The sequence below is a fragment of the Cervus elaphus genome, chromosome 27 (assembly GCF_910594005.1).
Source record: "Cervus elaphus chromosome 27, mCerEla1.1, whole genome shotgun sequence".
NCBI lineage: Eukaryota > Metazoa > Chordata > Mammalia > Artiodactyla > Cervidae > Cervus > Cervus elaphus.
Genome location: NC_057841.1, coordinates 56,937,648 through 56,956,962, shown reverse-complemented (window position 1 = coordinate 56,956,962; position 19,315 = coordinate 56,937,648). Strand labels below are relative to the sequence as shown.

Below are 19,315 nucleotides of genomic sequence, written 5' to 3'. Positions count from 1 at the left end.
AATAGGTCCTTGTTGGTTATCTATTTTAAATATAGACAGTGTGTACTTGTCAATCTTTAAGGGAAAAAAAGATACAAATGAACAATGAACTTATTTACAAAACAGAAACAGACTCACAGATTTAGAGAATGAATTTATGGTTACCAAAGAGGGAAAGTTGGGAGGGATATGGAATAGATTGAGAGTATAATTTCTTTTTTACATATCTCTAAAATATTTTTATTGGTTTTCAATTCTTCCTAATTTGGTTTGATTAATATATTTTAAAACCCTTATTATTCTCATTTTAAAACTGTTCAAAGAACTAATCTTTTGAAAGCTACCATAGCAAATTTTATCTATAATTATAACAATATCTTATCCTTGTTGGGTTTAGTTTCTTTGTTAGATAATGTAATTTTTTCTGATGTGGCTCTGAATTTTCATTTCATGAAGATCTGTTTTCTAGTTAAGCAGATATCCAGATTATTTTGACTGATAAACCTAATTTTAAGAATAATGATAATATTGCTTCTGGAGGGGAAGAAAAAAATGTATGTATAATTATCTCCAAATACCATGGCAATACATGCTGAAAAATCTCAGTGCTCTTTATGTTTTCAGAATCCTTGTTATTTTCTTTTAGAATTGTCTTCAGTTTTAAAAGAACTCCTTGATGCAGAAATTTTTACTTTCACACCAGATAGTAATTTCAATTATCTCTTTATAGTGAGTATTTTTAGTACTCTTGATATCTGTGCGTTCCTTCCACTAGTTCATTGTATGATGTTGGACCCTCATTTCAGAGAACTTTCTTGTGCATAAAATCCTTAGTACTAACAACTAATATATTTTTAACATTATGAATTTGTGATGTGAGAAAGAATAGTTTTTCCTTTTTTTTGTCAGAAGGCAATTGTGTTCTTTTCATTACATACAGCTTTCTTTCAGTTTTAGTAATTAACAAATGAATGTAGGGGTGAGTTTTGTTAACCAAATAAAGCAAACATCAAAAGATCAGACTGTCATACCCAACATGTAAATATGTAAAAATAACAAGCATAATTTAACTATACTAAGCAGAGGTCAGGAGGATGAAATTATAACCTAGAGACAAAGATAATTTGCCCACTTGAGAGCTGATCCCGTGACTTTATTCTACAGATCTGGAGACTGAAGATGGTACACTTGCCAGAAAGAGTGCTTTCTTGGGTTGAGGATAGGGCTGGGAATTTTTTAAAAACTTTAAATGTGTAATGAAGTTTTGCTTGAATTAGTCCGTTGATTTAGTATTTCCTTTTCTTATTTCACAAAAGAGTGACAAACATTTTCCCCTAGAGTTTAATAGGTTTTATTTAAATATTATATCTACTCGCTTATGCTGAGGCCTTAATAAATCTAAGAGAAGAACACTGCTGGCTGTACCATTTTATAAAGGCAAATTACTTTCAAAAGACAGAGAACAGACTTACAGACAAGGGCAGGGGGGAGGAAGGAGAGGGTGAGATGAATAGAAAGAGTAGCGTGGAAACATATACATTACCATTCATAAAATAGATAGCCAGTGGTAATTTCCTGAATGATACACAGAACTCAAAGTGGGGCTCTGTAACAACCCAGAGGGGTGAGAAGTGGGAGGGAGGGGACATATGTACACCTATGGCTAATTCCTGTTTACGTATGCCAGGAATCAATACTGTAAAGCTATTATCCTTAAATTAAATTTTTTTAAAGATATTTGTTTATTAGAGCTGATTTTGAACTATATATTTGAATCTATATCCTTTGGTTAACAGGCAGCCTTCCCCCAGTATCCTGCCAAAGGAGATGTTTCAAGGATCCCCTGCAGAAACCTAAGTTTGAGGATGATCAAGTCCCTTATAGAAAAGTGTGCAGTATTTGTATATATCCCTTGAGTCAGTCATGTCTGACTCTTTGCAATTCTATGGACTGTAGCCCACCAGGCTCCTCTGTCCATGGGATTTTCCAGACTTGAATACTAGAGTTGGTTGCCATTTCCTCCTCAAGGGATCTTCCTGACCCAGGGATCAAACTTGCATCTCCTGCATTGCAGGTGGATTCTTTACCACTGACGCCACCAGGGAAGCCCATATAACCCTTGCTCCTCCTCTCAAATACTTTAAATCATCTCTAAATTATTTATAATAGTCAAGGCAATGTAAGTCTATGTAAATAGTTGCCACCACTAACAAATTCAAGTTTTGCTTTTTGGAAGGGTATGGATTTTTTTTTTTTTTTTCTGAAAATTTTTGATCCGAGTTTGATTAAATCCTTGCATGTGAAATCTCTGGATACAGAGGGCCAGCTGTACCCTTTATTCATCTGTCTTCTGGATAAAAACACTGGTATTTAGATAATAAAGACTGCTTCATCATCATGTACACTTATTTTACCTCCAGAATTTGAGACAATATTGACTTTTAACAGCACCAGAGTTCAAATTCTTTAAATATGAACATAGACTTTAAAATGTGTGGAGACTATATGTTCCTTAAAATACTAAAAATATTTTCCCTCTTAGGAAACCTCCAGGCCTATTACAGATTTTTTTTGTTTTGTTTATTGTGGAACTCTGATAGAAGTATCTCACTGCTATATATAGCAAAAATTAATTTTTTTAATTTGAAAGCACATGTAATTCTTATTGGTGAAATGAATTCACTTTACTATATAAAATATAAATAAAGGCAAACTATGAGGGCTTCAGAGGGCTGAAAGCACTGCGTACTTTTTAGCAATGAACCTCATATGCTCACCTACTACTCTTGACTACTTAACCACTCGTAGACAACCAGGGGGAAAGTAATAGCAACTGAAACACTTTATCTTTAAACCAAGGTGTCAGGTTTATATTTTATCTGTTTAAAAAAAAATGTAACATGAATATATTTGACATCTACCTCAGCAAACAAATTAATGCTAATTAAAGATTAATGTGTTGTAATTAGCATTAAAAATGCAATTAAATTGTGAGTAAATGGACCAGGAATAGAAAATTGTTCCACGTCTCACCGTCTGGCTTTTCATATTCTGCCTTTTGTTTTTGCAGCAAATAGAGGAAGCGGGGCGGCAGGCAGCTCCCAGACTGGCGATGCTTTGGGGAAAGCACTTGCTTCGGTGAGGAAATGTTGACCTTGGACTTCAGATGTACCACGGCAGACGGGTGAACTTTAATCAGAAGTGGACATTTAGGATTTTAGAAAATAGATGGCAAATAGCTTTGATTTTTGGAAAGGCTAGCTTCCTTCCATGGTAATCATTGAAAAAATTGAAGAGAGAACACCCAAGATGCCAGCAGATGGTTGGTCTCTCCCATCTTGCAAGCGGTACTCATTTATGGATTCATGGATATTCTTAGGGCCTTTAAGAGTATAGGTTTTCTATCCTGATGTTTTATTTTTCTCTAAAGTCATTTGGGTGCTCATTGATTAATCAGCTAAGACTGACTTTGCCAAGGGGTAGTTCTAAAACATTTTGAAAAAGAAATTTTTAAAAAATGACTGTAACCGAGGTTCCGTTGTTGCTTCATTGGCACTTGGCTTCTCTGCTTTGCCCGCCCACTGCCGGGAAGCTAAGCTCCAGCATTTCTTCCATGTTCACGAGTGACACCCCTTCCTTGTCTGAGGGAGTGCGCCTGGTGTTGTCTTCAGAAGCTAAACGTGATCGTTTGTAAATACAAGCAGAGGTTTGTTGCTCTGACGTTCAGTCTCTTCAGCTGGTTTCTCCCTATCATTGGGGCATAGATGCATTTGATTTATGTTAGCCTTGTTAGCTAAGGAGAAGTTTTTCTTTAGACTGAGCATCCTCCTGCCTTGGAATCAAATACCTTAGACGTAATGAAGAAGGAGTTGAGCAAAAATCTTGGGCTGTGATGCTGTCCGACCTCTTGTTTTATGGAGGAAGAAAGGGAGGTTTGGTGTATCCGTGTAGCTTCATGGCCATGCAGCCAGGGGAGGAAACGGGAAGAAATGGACAAGAACCAAGGTCTGTTGACCCCAGTTCAGTTTTTCCCCCACTATCTTCCAGCAGCTCAAGAGCTCTTCTTTTGAAAAAGCAATTAAGCTTTTCATTTTAGAATATCGGTACTGTAGTTGATTGTTGAGTGTATTTTTTGCACCTTGGAATTTGTGGATGAATCGCATTAATGCTTTGTAGTTTTTTTTTTTTTTTTGCTTTGTAATTTAAATTGTGGAATATTTATTCCCAATGAATGAGGATTTGTTGTGTTTTTTTTTTTCCTCCCCACTGTTTCAAGATCTATTCTCCAGATCACACTAACAACAGCTTTTCATCAAACCCTTCAACTCCTGTTGGCTCCCCTCCATCTCTCTCAGGTACGGTACCATAAATCCACTGCATCTGAGTGTCAGCTTATAGAATGGTTTTCCCCTTACGCTTCCTGTGCTGCTGGGAGAAACTCACTCCCTCCAAAAACTCAAAACAGAGCGTTTCCGAACAGACCAATAGGAAGGGGTGGGAGAGACAGACAGCCGTGTGATGGTGAAGCCATTTACATCCAAAACTTTTCTTAAAAATTTCATGCTTTTAGAATGCACAGGCACTTGGGAAACTAACTTCTTAAACTTTTCTTTGCTAAAGATACTCAACAGAATAATACACTCCAACAAAAATCTCAATGGGAAAACCAGTTCACATCATCAGGAATAGGAATATAGGTTATGTAGTCATCAAACATAGACTATTCAAAAGGATCATTTCTCCCAGAAATTTCAGACTTTTCAGATTCCCTCTTTAAAGTCCATGTTATTGGAAGGTTTGAATAAAACTATAATTATATAAGTAAATTGTGATGTAACTGTGTGGAATAAAAGAGAAATGTTTGCCGTTTATAATAGAACAAGTTAACATGACCTATGGCTTCAGATAATAAAATTATAAGTTGTGAAGTTGTGTTAGTAAAGCGTTGCACTCTTCAGAGCTCTATTTAAAGGGCTCATTGCCCTTCCAGTATAAAGGTTTCCAGAAAGACCCTGTCTGGTGCCTATCTCTGCTCTTTTGAAGGAGGATAGATGGCTTCTTAAAAAAAAAAAAAAATGAAATCATATCTGTACCTGATTGAAACCTGATCTTCCCGTAATTTAGACTGTAGTCACTTGCCTGAATGTTGCTGCCTCAATCTCTGTATTATTCCCTACATGCAGCACTCCCAGGGCCCCACTATAAAGTAAATTCCTTGATAAAGAATCAGACATTTCACCTGGCCACAGAGCTTTCAGGGTTGATGGCCATGGGCTTAAGGGAGACTTAATATCAGCCTTTCCCCAGCCTCCATTGATAGGAGGAGGCCACAGAAGAGAGAGGGAAATAGCTGGACCTTCTAGTCCATATCTCCAAAGAGACAGTGCTGAAACTGGGGAAAACCAAAGGTGACGTTAAGAAGATAATGGGATAGCACTGAACCAGTCCCCGTGGCCGGGAGGTACAGTTCAGAATTGTACATTTCTGGCCACATGTAGTGCCACATTGTTAGGCTCTGGAAAACGACCACAGGTGTCAGCCCCCACAGTCAGAGACAGACTGAGACAATACAGAGATCGGTGGGGCCAGGGTGAGGGAGTCTGAGCAGCGAGAGCTCCCGCTTTTCCCATTTCAAACGAAGCAACTCTAATCTTGTCTATTTTATAATATGGGGGGAAAGAATATTCTGGAATCTAATATAAAGTTTGAGAAACAGCTGTTTGAGTCTGATGCTCTGATTTACAGATGGATGTATGAAGGCCCAGAAAGGGCATGGGATTTGCTGAAATTTTCAGTAGTAATATCAGAGCTCAGGCTAGAATCAGGGATTCAGCGCTCTGCCAGTCCACTTCCAGGTCAAAGTTGGGAGGGGAAGCGATGATGCACACATTGTTCCAGAAAATGCCACAATTACCCCAAACCTGAGTAACGTGCTGCACGTGGAAGACCCTGAAACAAGGCCACTTTTGAGGTCCTGGTTATCAGCCTAAAAGACCACACGTTAGGGAGAGAGGACTTGATGAAGATCCAGATACGGGGACAGACTGCTATTTTTACACCAAGGGCTCTGTCCAGATTTATCACTGAAAGTAATTGAACAAAACATTCTGTTTTTATTTAGCATAAAAATACACACGTGCACACCCAGAAATGGCAGGGAGAATGGGTTTTTAAAGTGCCAACAGTCTCGGGGCTGTGTTTCAGTGAGGTTGTAGATTTTTTTTTCCTTTCTTAAATTATTTTCCAAGTTTTCTACACGAGTGTATATTATTTTCAATTTAAAAGTGGTTTTTATTTTAAAATTGATAGGTTAGACATGTTCTATTTATTATAGCAGCAGTCTTTCTTTACCTTCAAGTTTAGCGAATCATTAAAAATGTGTTTTCTTCAGAAGAAACTACTTAATGTTGTTATATTGAGTGTTTAAATCTCTGGTTTAGCGGATTGCTGTCAGCTAATCTTATTTCCTTGAAAAGTTTCTGAAGGCTTATCCTTTCTTAAGGATCATTTAAAAACAAGTAGCAAAGCTGTTTTTCATTGGTGAGAAGTTTTTGGCTTTAACAAACCGGCTTTGCATGGAGAGGTAATGAAAACCCCTCTTTGCACTCTTAAAAGTACCTTGACTGTGTAGTGACGGTTTTCCATCAAAGGGACATTTCTCTAGCTAAAATTCACAATCAATTAAATGTTCCCTTTTAGGAGGAAGCCTGAGAGAGTTTTGAGTCCATGTATAGTCTACCTATTTTACATTTAAAATGTCCTTGGCCCTAAATTCTTGTATGGGCAGTTTATGTGTATTTCCTTAATGTCCAGATAGAAATCAATATGCTAATTTCTAAAAGAACTGTTTAAAATGTTGGTAAGGTTATTCTTAGGATTATACAGATCTCATTGCAATTCCCATTTTCCTATCAGCAGGCACAGCTGTTTGGTCTAGAAATGGAGGACAGGCTTCATCATCTCCTAATTATGAAGGACCTTTACACTCTTTGGTAAGTTTCATCTGCTCACCATCACTTTGGCCATTCTCAGGCCATGCTTCTCATTTTCCACCAGTTGGCTCTTTAAGAGTCTTATTTTCACTAATAGGAACTTGGGGTTGACATAAGCCCATGGGTTTTGAGGCAGTTATTAGCCCATGCTTATTCCTGTTTATAGACTGTAACCCAGCTACTGCTACAGGGGAAGCCGCAGGGCTCCTACATGTCTAGAACCAGATAAGAGGTAAGAATCTGGGAAGGCTCATGGCCTGCTCCCCTTGTTGGGGAAGTACGCGTGTGTCCGTGGTGAATGTCTCTCCTGGTGTGAGTGCTGGATTCCAGCTGTGCTGTGGGGTCCCAGCACTTGGAGAGTCTCTGTGTCTCTGCTTTGCTTTCCAGAAGAACGGGTTTATAGGAATTTTCTTCTTGACCTCTGAGTGAGAAGCCTCCTGCTTTTCCCCTCGTTCACTTTGATTCTCATGGAAATCTAGTGATTTCAGTAAATTTCTCTTGTAAGGAATCGCTGAAAACTTGCCCGGGGTGTAATGAATATGATAAAACTCACGTGATGATTCAGTGTTTGACACTCCACTCAAAGGAAGTGGCTGGGAACATGCCTGGGACAGCACAGCCCTGGGCGCTGTCTGGTCTGTGTGTGAGTCACGCGGGGAGGGCTGGCAGCGAGAGGCTGTCCTTCGGGGTTGAGTTTCCCCTTTTTCTTCCCATATTTTGAGATGGAACATGGGGGTAAGCATATCTGTTAATTTGCCTATCTGACTTTATGTTGTCAGCCATTCGGCGTTTCCTTTCTTCCTTTTGGCTTATGATTTAAATGAAGAAAAAATCTGAAAATGAGAATACAGAGGTGGATTCTTCCTAGTGGCAGTAAACCATCTACCTCCTCTCTTTAGCCAATAAGATGACCACAGAGTGAGACAATCAAGCGCCATCTAAGCCCCATGAATCTGCAGCTCACATGCAAATGAACCATTGTCCTTACAAGTGTTTTTCTCCCTCAGTTATTCTCGGGGACCGACTTGTCAAAGCTGGGTTTTTTCCAACTATAGAACTATAAAGACCAGGTTTATGTTTGTGAGGGCCTTCCCAGGGGGCGCTACTGGTAGAGAACCCGCCTGCCAGTGCAGGACACATGAGAGACGCAGGTTTGATCCCTGGGTCAAGAAGACCCCCTGGAAGAGGGCATGGCAACCCACTCCAGTCTTCTTGCCTGGAGAGTCCCATGGACAGAGGAGCCTGGCGGGCTACAGTCCATAAGGTCGCAGAGAGCCGCACACGACTGAAACGACTCAGCATGCACGTAGCTTGGTTGTGAACTGCAGTGTCAGTTCTGTCTGAATTCTCAACACTCGGGGAGGATTCCCGACAGAAACAGTCTCCACCAGGAAGCTGCAAGCCAGAAAGGGTGATAGGCACGTGGATTATTTCTTTTCATGCTCTAACTTACGCTCAGAAGTGTATTTCATCATTTCTGTTTTTATAGACTAAGAAGCATAGACTCAAAGAGGTTCAGTAACCTTTCCAAGGTCACTTCAACAGCAGGGCTGGGAGTTTAAGGGAAGCCCCGTAATACCAAAGCCCACCAAATCAGAAGGCTCTGTACCGTAGACCGACTGTATTCGACATACATTGTTCCTGTCAGTAGAGAATAATTTAGAAATTGTTTTCCTCATGCCGGAGAGCTGGTATCTCTGCTGGCACAGCCCATCAGAAATCAGAGTGGATTCTAGCTTGATCTATTACAAAGAGGCACTAGAGTTGAAGACTTTAGGTTGCAACCCTGAGTTTACTGTTTCCTGGCATTGAGCAGTTAATTGACTTAGTTTCTTGGAGCCTCATTTGCGTGTCTATGTTGGAAGGGATAATAATGTCTTTCCTGTTCGCTTACATGTGTAGAATGAGGATTCAGTGAGATGGTATCTTTTAAAGTGCACCCTGGAGATGGTTGTTTGATATCATTATTGGTCACACTAAAGAAAAAAATACATGTCTCCATGTCCACTTTATGCATCAAAAACTATCATGTAGGCTTAACTAGTTGTGGAAAACTCAGGTCCTAATGGCTGGGATGAAAAGATCAGTTGGTTTTTCATTGTATAAGAGTAGTGAGTTCTATACTATAGTAAGGGCTTGGAAATAAATTAGAAGCTCCTGGTGAACAATTCATTTATGTCTTTATGATTCTTCAGTCTTGAAATCTACTGCTTTGATTGACAGAATTTTTGCAATTTTCTTCTTTAACTTAGTTTTGAGGTTCTGATACCCTCTAACACACACACTACACACACACACAGAGGTAATAATCGATAGAAAGCAGGAAACCCAGGTAAAAATGGTTAGTAGTCAATAGGAAATTGCACTCTGTATGCGTTTACCTGTCTCTGATTTGATACTTAGCACTGTATCATGTGACTCAGAGGAAACCCAGGAAATATGCCTTCAAGAAGATAATTTAATTGGGAAACTATAAATAGGGCACCTTTCCATTGTTAATTTTTTAAAATCTTTAACCAGTACCTGCCAGAATGTTCCTTAAATTCAATAAATGTTTGGTTTTTTTTTTTCCTTTGCTAAAGTAAGTCTCAGTTCTTTCAAGGTAATGCAGTATAGTAAAATATATATACTTACAATGTCCTGGAAGAATTATTGACTTTGTTCACAAAAAATAAAATTATAGTTATAGTATTAACAGTTTTCACTAGTTTTCTGGGAAAGTCACCATTTACTTTTATTATCATTTTAAGGACAATAAATTTTATTCAGAAAGCCAAAGTGTGGTTCGTGTCAACTCAGGCCTTACTTCTATAATCTACATCCATACTTGGAACTAAATCAAATTTCACATCACTTATCAACCAACAGCAAAGCCGAATTGAAGATCGTTTAGAAAGACTGGACGATGCTATTCACGTTCTCCGGAACCACGCGGTGGGCCCGTCCACAGCCATGCCTGGCGGTCATGGCGACATGCACGGAATCATCGGACCCTCTCACAATGGAGCAATGGGTGGTCTGGCCTCAGGGTATGGAACCGGTCTTCTCTCTGCCAACAGACACTCACTCATGGTAAGGGATGGGATGAAACTCTGGGATGCTAGTTAACGTGAAGAATTAGAATTTCTAGCTCAAATAATACTGCTGCAACTTTTTCTTTTTATAAACAGCTTTATTGAGATAAAATTTAACCTACAATTCACCCATTTCAGTTTTACAGTGTACTTACTATGTTCTCCATGTATTCATAAGACAGTGCCATCAGAGAGTGTAATTTACCCCCCTCTCAATCCTTCCCTCCCCAGCCCCTGACAACTAGTAATCTCCTTTCTGACTCTAGATTTGCCTGTTCTGGAATAAAAGTGGAATCCCACGGTATGTGGTGGTCCTTTCTGAGGGGCTTTTTTCACTTAGCCTAGTGCTTTCAAGGTTTATATATGTTTTGTCATTTAGCAGAACATCTTTCATTATTATTCCCCTCAAATTCCATTGTATAGATACACATTAAATGTATCCATTCATCAGGTGATGGATATTTGGGTTACTTCCAGTCTTTGGCTATTAGGAATAATGCTCCCATGAACATTCATGTACAAGTTTTTTGTGTGGATACATCGTTTCATTTCAGTTACTTATAAACCTAGGAGATCCATTGCTAGGTCATTGCCGGTATGTTCAGTTCTTTGTGGTGACTTCAGCTAAAGGACCCAACTTACATTCATGTTACATTGCTTGGGTTTCACATGTGAATTGGTTGGATTCATTATTTTTGTTTTAAGAAGTCAAATCAATATCTTTTGCTTCTGAATATGGTGATTTACAGTGCATAGGGTCACGGAGAGTCAGATACAACTGAGACAACTTAGTGTGCACATGGGAGGTAGAAATATAAGGTGTGTCTGTCTCACTGGATGATGTGGGACCATGGGATTGAAGTATATTGTAGTGTTACCACCCCCTATTTATGAAAAAGTATTTGAGTAAGGTTTAAGCAGATCTGCCCACATTGCAGTTGAAATTTCAATTTTCCCGTTACTTCTGGAAAGGACTTGAGAGCGCGTCCCTTTTTCGGGTGATTGTGAGATTCAGCAAGCCTCCCGAGTGAGACGGTAAGTGGTGACAGTCAGTGAGTTGACCAAATGGGTGAAGAACAACAGGAGTAGTGATTAGTGATGCTATGTAATTCTGCTCTTTACAAATGCCTGTCTTTTCAGCAAACACCTTAGTGTCCTGTTTTTTCCTTACAGGCTCTCAAAAAGTTGTGTGTATGAGGATCTGTTTTCCATTATCCTAAGCACCTCTTATTTAAAGATGATTCCAAAAGGAGAATGCAAAATAAGCACAGGTTATTCTGCAGCTCTTTAAGTTGTCTTCTTCAGAAGTATTCCTCTGCCCTCCTTCCCATTTCTCTTAATAAAAGATTAAGAGTCCCATCCTGAGCTATATATTATGAAAACCTGCAACCAATTTGAAACCAAAAATACTGGTTTATAAATAGAAGCAATGAACTCACTTCTAAAACGTGGAAAGATATTTTTGAATGCCAAAGCTAAATCTTTTTTTTTTTTTTTTTGCCTTTTTTGCTTTTCCTAGACTCTACCCTCAAAATTCCTCATTGAGTAAAAATTGTTTGTCTATTCATGGTAGTTGCTAAGAGTTTAACAAAAGGAAAATCTAGATTTTAATTTAGCTTGGCCTCAGGTAACGTGCTAAATACACTGGGGATGCATATTATATGAGGTTTCAGTTTGTACAGCTCTTTTTTTAAACTATAATGTTTAAACAATACTGCTTTTAATTAAGAAATCTGGCTTTATTAAAAGCCAGATCTGTGACTTATAACCATTTCTGTATATCTGCTCTCAATCAAGAGAAAAATAGTTTAATTTCTGTAGCTGTGTTCGTTTTGCATATGTTAAACGGATGCAACATGCACCCAGGGCATTGCTTCAGAGACAGTGTTGTTTTTTTTTTTCCATAAATATGTAAAGTTTGCTCTTAAATACCAGATGTAGGTTAAGTGGTTCTTTAAAATAATAAACTCTACGGAGATGCTTTTTTGGAACCATTTGACCTTTGAATTGCCTCCTCTTTGATTTGGAGGTGGTATATGAGGAGGAGACTAGAGTCATCTCTGGGGATGGGAAGTTAGACCAACCCAGGGGGAGGAGAAGGGGAGAGAATGCTACACAGCAATAGAAAAGGGGAAATAACCAGCCAGTATCACACAGGAACGTCTTTGATTTTGAAAGGGGAAAAAAAATGGCAAAGCAATAAAATTGCTAGTTTCACTGATGAAGGGAAGTGCGCACTCACTCTTCTAAAGATGTTTCGAGTTCAGTCAAGGGTGACTGCAGAGCTAGCTACATCCATAGCGCAATTCCCAAACCACGGTAGGACAACCTGCTGCCCTGTGAGCCAAGGGCGCCTTTACAGCCTTTCTCCTTTTTTCTTGAAAATATTCAGGGCACCCACGGCGTCTGAGCTCCTCAGCCCGCAGCCCCAACGCGTGCGCAAAAGATCATATCCTCGTTTCTTGCCTTGTGCAAACTGGTATGAATTTTCAAACAAAAGCATCAGAACAAAGGAAATAGTTTTTGAATTTAGTCAGTCTGAAGCTAGCCTTTGACCATTTGATACATTCCACAGTAAAAAGGAAGTTGAAGGGGAAGAGAAAAAAAATGCACCCTTCTTCCCCCTGAACAACAACAACAACAAAAAGTAATTCAAGGAGGATGCTGGTGATGTTTTCCACATTTGAATTTTAATACATGAAACAGGCTATAAACTGTTGGCCAGCTGCAGTAAATAAAGTAGCAGTGGGAGGTACACACCGGAAACTTCGTCCGGCGCTGGTGGGAGTCTCATTCCCAGCTACACACCTTCGGTTGTTGTTCTGGAGTGGAAGCGAGTTGCAGTAACTTAACACCCATCCCGGGGCTGGTTTTGTTTTGAGCAAATCTCCTTTAGAACTCTCCTTAATAATTCCTTCTGATTAAAGAACAGATAGCTTTGAATTCTCTTGACCTCCGTCCCCTCCCTGTTTCCTCTCTCCCTGCCTTCCGAAAATCAAAACAAAATGGCTTGATCACTTGGAAGATGATAGAAGCATTTCTTTCTGCAGCAGCTTGCAGTCATGGTGGGGAGGACTGTGGTTCTGCCTGGGCTATTATGTTATCTCATTTAATTGCTAACATATTGTACTTAGCTTTTGATTCATAAAATGTTTTCCTTGGAGTTCTGAAGTAGGTCTTCAGTGAATTACTAAGTATTAGGATAATGAAAGGGATTTTTTTTTTTTCACAGCAGCATGGCTCATAACACTCGAGCGAATGTTGATTCTTACGGGCTTTCTAGATGATATTATTTGGCCGAGCTCTTTTCTGCTCAGAAACCTTCCCCAGCTTTCCATTATGCACAAGATAAAGACATATGTCTTAGCCTAGCTTTTTAAGCCCATAGCCATTTACCAGAAAGCCTTATGCTTTGCTATCCAGTGCAGAAATTTTTCCGGCAAGACCAGCCTCTGCATGTGACCAGAACTTGACCAGAATGTCCTTGCTATGACTTGTTCTGTGTCTGTCTGGCTTGGCCTGCTCTAACCACTTCTCTCTGTCCATCTCATTCTCACCCATTCTCAAAGCTCTCACTCAAATTCTGCCTCTTCCAGGAAGCCTTCCCTTGTTACCGCCCCCTGTGAGAGTCATTTTCTCTCCTATTCCCGCAGCCCTGTGAAGCAGACCGTTGGCTGGGTATTGAGTTCACCCACTTGCACATATAGCTCAGTGTCCTTTGTGTGTGCCTGCGTTCACACTCAGTTGCTCAGTCGTGTCTGACTCTGTGCAGCCCCGTGGACTGCAGCCCTCCAGGCTCCTCTGTCCATGGGATTGTCCAGGCAAGAGCACTGCAGTGGGGTGCCGTTTCCTCCTCCAGGGGATATTCCTGACCCAGGGACCGAACCCGCATGTCCTGCATTGGCAGACAAATTCTTTACTCCTGAGCCACCTGGGATGCCCTATACATCTTTTCTAAGTCTGACTTTTGCCTAACCAAATGGACTGTAAATTCCTTGAGTACCATGTATTACGTGTATCACATTTTGTTTCCCTCCCAGTAAGTAAATCATCAGTCAAAACGGAAGAAAGGAAACCTTCTAAAAGGTTTGAGTAGTTAGTCTCAAGTCAGGAAACTAGACTTAAACTCTGGGGACATTGACTCTAAATTCTGTGTTGTCTTACAATTATGAACATTCCTCAGACAAGATCTATAGTTCTATAGTTACACCTTTTAAGAACTAATTTTCAGTTCAGTTCAGTCGCTCAGTCATGTCCGACTTTGCGACCCCATGAATCGCAGCACGCCAGGCCTCCCTGTCCATCACCAGCTCCCGGAGTTTATCCAAACTCATGTCCATCGAGTCGGTGATGCCATCCAGCCATCTCATCCTCTGTCCTCCCCTTCTCCTCCTGCCCCCAATCCTTCCCAGCATCAGGGTCTTTTCCAGTGAGTCTACTCTTCGCATGAGGTGGCCAAGGTATTGGAGTTTCAGCTTCAGCATCAGTCCTTCCAATGAACACCCAGGACTGATCTCCTCTAGGATGGACTGGTTGGATCTCCTTGCCGTCCAAGGGACTCTCAAGAGTTCTCCAACACCATAGTTCAAAAGCATCAATTTTTCGGCGCTCAACTTTCTTTAGAGTCCAACTCTCACATCCATACATGACCACTGGAAAAAACCATAGCCTTGACTAGACGGACCTTTGTTGGCAAAGGAATGTCTCTGCATTTTAATATGCTATCTAGGTTGGTCATAACTTTCCTTCCAAGGAGTAAGTGTCTTTTAATTTCATGGCTGCAGTCACCATCTGCAGTGATTTTGGAGCCCAAAAAAATAAAGTCTGACACTGTTTCCACTGTCTCCCCATCTATTTCCCATGAAGTGATGGGACCAGATACCATGATCTTAGTTTTCTGAATGTTGAGCTTTAAGCCAACTTTTTCATTCTCCTCTTTCACTTTCATCAAGAGGCTTTTTAGTTCCTCTTCACTTATGTGGTTAGAATTCACAATTTGCAAATCTTAAATGTTGGTCAACAGAAAGAAGTTTCTAGATATCTTACGTCCAGTTTCCCAAAGCAGCTCTCTACCCACAAGTAAAGGTAAAGAACTTTCCTCCAACGTGGGAGCATGCTAAATTAAACCCTACATTGTCTAAATACTTTTTTTTGGTTTATCCTCTGTAAAGGGTTTTTTAAATTAACGCTTATTGGAGTGTAGTTACTTTACAATGTATTAGTTTCTACAGTACAGCAAAGTGAATCAGCTGTACGTACACATATATCCCTTCTTTTTGGATTTTCCTTCCCATTCAAGTGCTTTTTCTTAAATCTAGGCATCTGTGCTAAGTGGTAAAAGGTGTGAGCTCTCCTTACTAGGGTGGTCAGACTAGTACATTTTAAATTATGAAGTTATTTTTCTTACCTTAACCTCCCAGTTTTCTAAGGGAATCAAAACAGAAATTTCAGAACCTGGGAGAATAAAGAAACAGCTGGGTTCATCACTATCCTGGTTAGAAACTATTATCCAGATATCAGTCCCTTCTGTGCCTCGGAGATCAATTCTGATCATCAGATTTGATATAAGTCAAAAATCTAAATCACTGGATTTGTGATAAATTATTGAAATGGCCATTTTCCAGATATGTCTCTCTGTTACTCATGCAGTATTCAGATCCACAAATGAGCCCTGAAAACAAGTCTTTCAGATGACCTCATCTCCTCTTTTAATGAACAAGAATGAAACCCACATCAAAAATAGCTTTATGTGATTCTGTTCCTCCTCCTGATTCCTCCATCAGTAGAGTCAGCAATGGTGGGATCACTTAGCTGAAAAGCTCCTATACTATTAATACATCATGTTAGTGTGGTTCCCAGATCCTTTTTACTTAAAGCCCATCTATTCATTTCAGAAACATTTACCAAGTCATTACCAAATTCCAGGCTTTGTGCTAAGACATGGTTTCTGCCATCAGGGGGTTCCCAGCCTCGTAGGTTAGGATATACATTTAAAAGCACACTGCTGCAGCAGTGTCGTAAGACTCATCGGAGGGCAGGGGCCCAGCTCTGCATCACGGGCAGGAAGGATCAGGTTGTCGCTTGGTAGGAGCGGTCACCTCCTGAGGACCTAGTAGCCCGAGATGCCCGAGGGGTGGGGGAGCCCTGGGAAACTCGCCACCTACCCACCCCTGTTCTCCACCACATCACCTGAGGCCTCTTACCAGACTCCTAGGTGACCGTGCAGCACACACTTCAGAAGCCACGGCTACAAGCCTGTCTTAGCCCATGTTCCCACTTTTCAGTAATGTTTTTAGTGTGACTTTGGATTACAAAGAATTTATCAGAACAGTCATTAGGTGAAGAAGCACCTTTTAATTTCACCGACATTAAACAGGTATGAGAGCTTTTAACACTCAGGACTTAAGAAGATAAGCAGTTTAAATTAGTTCTGCTTTCACAGTTCTTAAGAATTAGGACCATTGAATTTTAGGGGCTGAAAGCACCACGGAAGTCATTTAGCCCGTTACTTTTATTTTACTGCGGAAGACTGAGGCCCCAAAAGGGGAAGTGACTCAGGTATGGATACTGTCTGGTTAATGGCCAAGCTCGGATTAGAAACCAGGCAAGCCAGCAACAAGACCAGCACTCTCTGTACTAAAGATTACACTGCTGCAGCCAGCTTCCTCTCCAGCCCAGTGCTGTAGCAAATTCAAAACTGTGGCTAGTGTTAATAATACATACGTTCTATTAACTAACGGAATCCAAGAAAACTCTTTAGTTGCCCCTTGGCTCTTTGCACCATGTTGCTATCTAGTTCTGCCAGTCAGCTTTGGCGACAGGAGAGTTCATCGGGCGCTGATGTGATTCCATGGTCAGCGTGTACTGGTACATCGTAATGGAAGTAGCAGTGGTCAGAAAACTGTTTCAGTGTGGACCTCTTCAACAAATCTATGATCCCTAGAGACTTAGGCATCTTCAACCTTGTTCCTCTTGGGTTTTCAAGGATTTTCATTCCATAAGTTTCTGTCTGTATTTGAGCACATACTTCATTTCTAAGCAATTACTACCACAGTCTCAGGGACCTTAAGAGATCATCTCCATCAAAGCCCCTCTATAAATTCCCTGCCAAGCAGTGAACAATTCTCCATTAGCTTCCTTCCTCCAAGGCTGAGTAGCTCTAAATGACCACAAAGTCCATTTCCATCAAACTGTAGAAAATTCTTCCTTATGCCCAGCCCAGATTAATATCCCTGAATGTGAAGTTTTTATTTTTCTGCCCATTGGAGTGACCTGTGAATCAGCTCAACAAATACTTGAGTAACTTTCAACTGTTTGACGATAGTATGATCTTTTTTTTTTCTTCAGGCTAGACATCTGTATCTTCAAATATTTATCCTAAAGTTCTGACTCTGTCACTTTCCACCACATTCTTCCAAGTTTAAAAAGAATGCTCCCCTCAACCCCCAGGACGTTTTAGTCTGTAGAATCTCAAAATTTGAACACGGTGCCCAAGGAATCATCAGCAGGCTTAAGTGGTGGTGGTTATTCATTCATTCAGTCACATCCCAACTCTTTGCAACCCCATGGATTACAGCACACCAGGCTTCCTTGTCCTTCACTATCTCTCAGAGCTTGCTCAAGCTCTTGTCCATCGAGTCAGTGATGCCATCCAACCATCTCATCCTCTGTCGCCCCCTTCTCCTCCTGCCCTCAATCTTTCCCAGCATCAGGGTCTTTCCCAATAAGTCGGCACTTTGCGTCAGTTGGCCCAAGTGTGAGAGCTTTAGCATCAGTCCTTCCAATGAACATTCAGGACTGATTTCCCTTAGGATGGACTGGTTGGATCTTCTTGCAGTCCAAGGGACCCTCAAGAGTCTTCTCCAACACCACAGTTCGAAAACATCAGTTCTTCGGCACTTAGCCTTCTTTACAGTCCAACTCTCACGTCCATACATGACTACTGGGAAAACTATAGCTTTGACTGTGTGGACTTGGATGGATCTATCTCCAAACCCATTCAGTATCTATCAGTACCTATTCAGATCTATCTCCAAACCCATTATGTCTTCAGTAAAGGCCACTCAGCAGCATCCTATTGGCAGTATTTGATGACATCATCATCCTGCTGCCAGATATTGCACTTGTAATCAGCAGAAATCCATCAGCCAGCCCCATGTCTGTCAGCCGGCTTTGTACACTTGTTGTTGTACCAGTACAGAACTCCACGTGATGCCTTTCAGTTTCACACGGCAGCCTTCGGTCTGTTCCAGCGTCTCCTTTAGGTCCTCGTTCAGTCACATTTTCTGTAGCTCTGCTGTTGGTAGATTCATCACGGAACACAAGGTGTGCCTCATCCCCATGAATGAGGTTTATCCAGAAAGACTTGTTCTTCTGCAACAGGAATGGGTTGGAGAGCTCATTGCCTCTCTTTCAGAGCATTTAGGAATCATCTTTTAAACTGCATGTTATAGGATTTCACCCAAGATCTTAGTCTTCAATATCATCTATCTATAGCTTCTATGTTGAATTTTTTTTCTTTAATGAGGATATTTGCCTATCTGTAGAGTTCCACCATCTCTCATAATCTCCACAATTATCAAAAATTTCTGAAAGCAGATTAGCAACCTTAACTGAAAGGTTTTATCTGTATCCACACTGTACTTTAAGAAAACTTGCGGGTGAGGGGGAGGCAGAGAGGAAAAATAACTTGAAGAAATTCTGTTTATATATATATATGTTTTAAAATTGTGTCAGCTTTGTTGAGCTATTATTAACATCTAACATAGGTAAGTTTAAGGTGTACAACACAACACTTTGATCCATGTATATATTACAAAATGGTTACCACAATAAAGTTAATTAACACCTGCCACCTGCATTCCCTAGCATAATTCAGACTTTTTTTTTAGTGGTGGTGATAACTTTTAAGAGGTACTGTCAGCAACTTTCAAATATATTATACAGTATTGTTAATTACTGCCTGCTTGCCGTATATTACCTGGAGATGGAAATGGCAGCCCACTCCAGTATTCTCGCCTGGAGAATCGCACAGGCAGTGGAGCCTGGCGGGCTACCGTCCATAGGATCACAAAGAGTCAGGCCCACCTGAAGCCACTGAGCATGCACACCGTGCATTAAGTTCCCGGAACATATTCATCTTAGAGCCGGAAGTCTGTCCCCTTCAGCCAACATTCCGTCATTGCCCCCAGACTTCAGCAAGCACCATTCTACTCTCTCATTTCTTTTAGTTCATTTTTTAGATTCTGCATATTCCTGAGGATATGCAGC

General features: G+C 40.5%; 1 protein-coding gene across 27 annotated transcripts in view; it reads left to right on the top strand.

Moving 5' to 3' along the window:
* Window positions 1–19,315, top strand: part of TCF4 (transcription factor 4) — a 377,984-nt gene that overhangs the window by 334,958 nt on the left and 23,711 nt on the right. For 21 of the 27 annotated variants that reach the window (XM_043888697.1, XM_043888713.1, XM_043888712.1 and 18 more), the window contains 4 exons: window positions 3,050–3,117; window positions 4,256–4,334; window positions 6,895–6,971; window positions 9,840–10,043. In XM_043888697.1, coding sequence (XP_043744632.1) covers window positions 3,050–3,117; window positions 4,256–4,334; window positions 6,895–6,971; window positions 9,840–10,043 — 428 coding nt within the window. The remainder of the gene's footprint in view (window positions 1–3,049; window positions 3,118–4,255; window positions 4,335–6,894; window positions 6,972–9,839; window positions 10,044–19,315) is intronic. The other 6 variants (XM_043888723.1, XM_043888708.1, XM_043888705.1 and 3 more) reach the window with 1 other exon arrangement.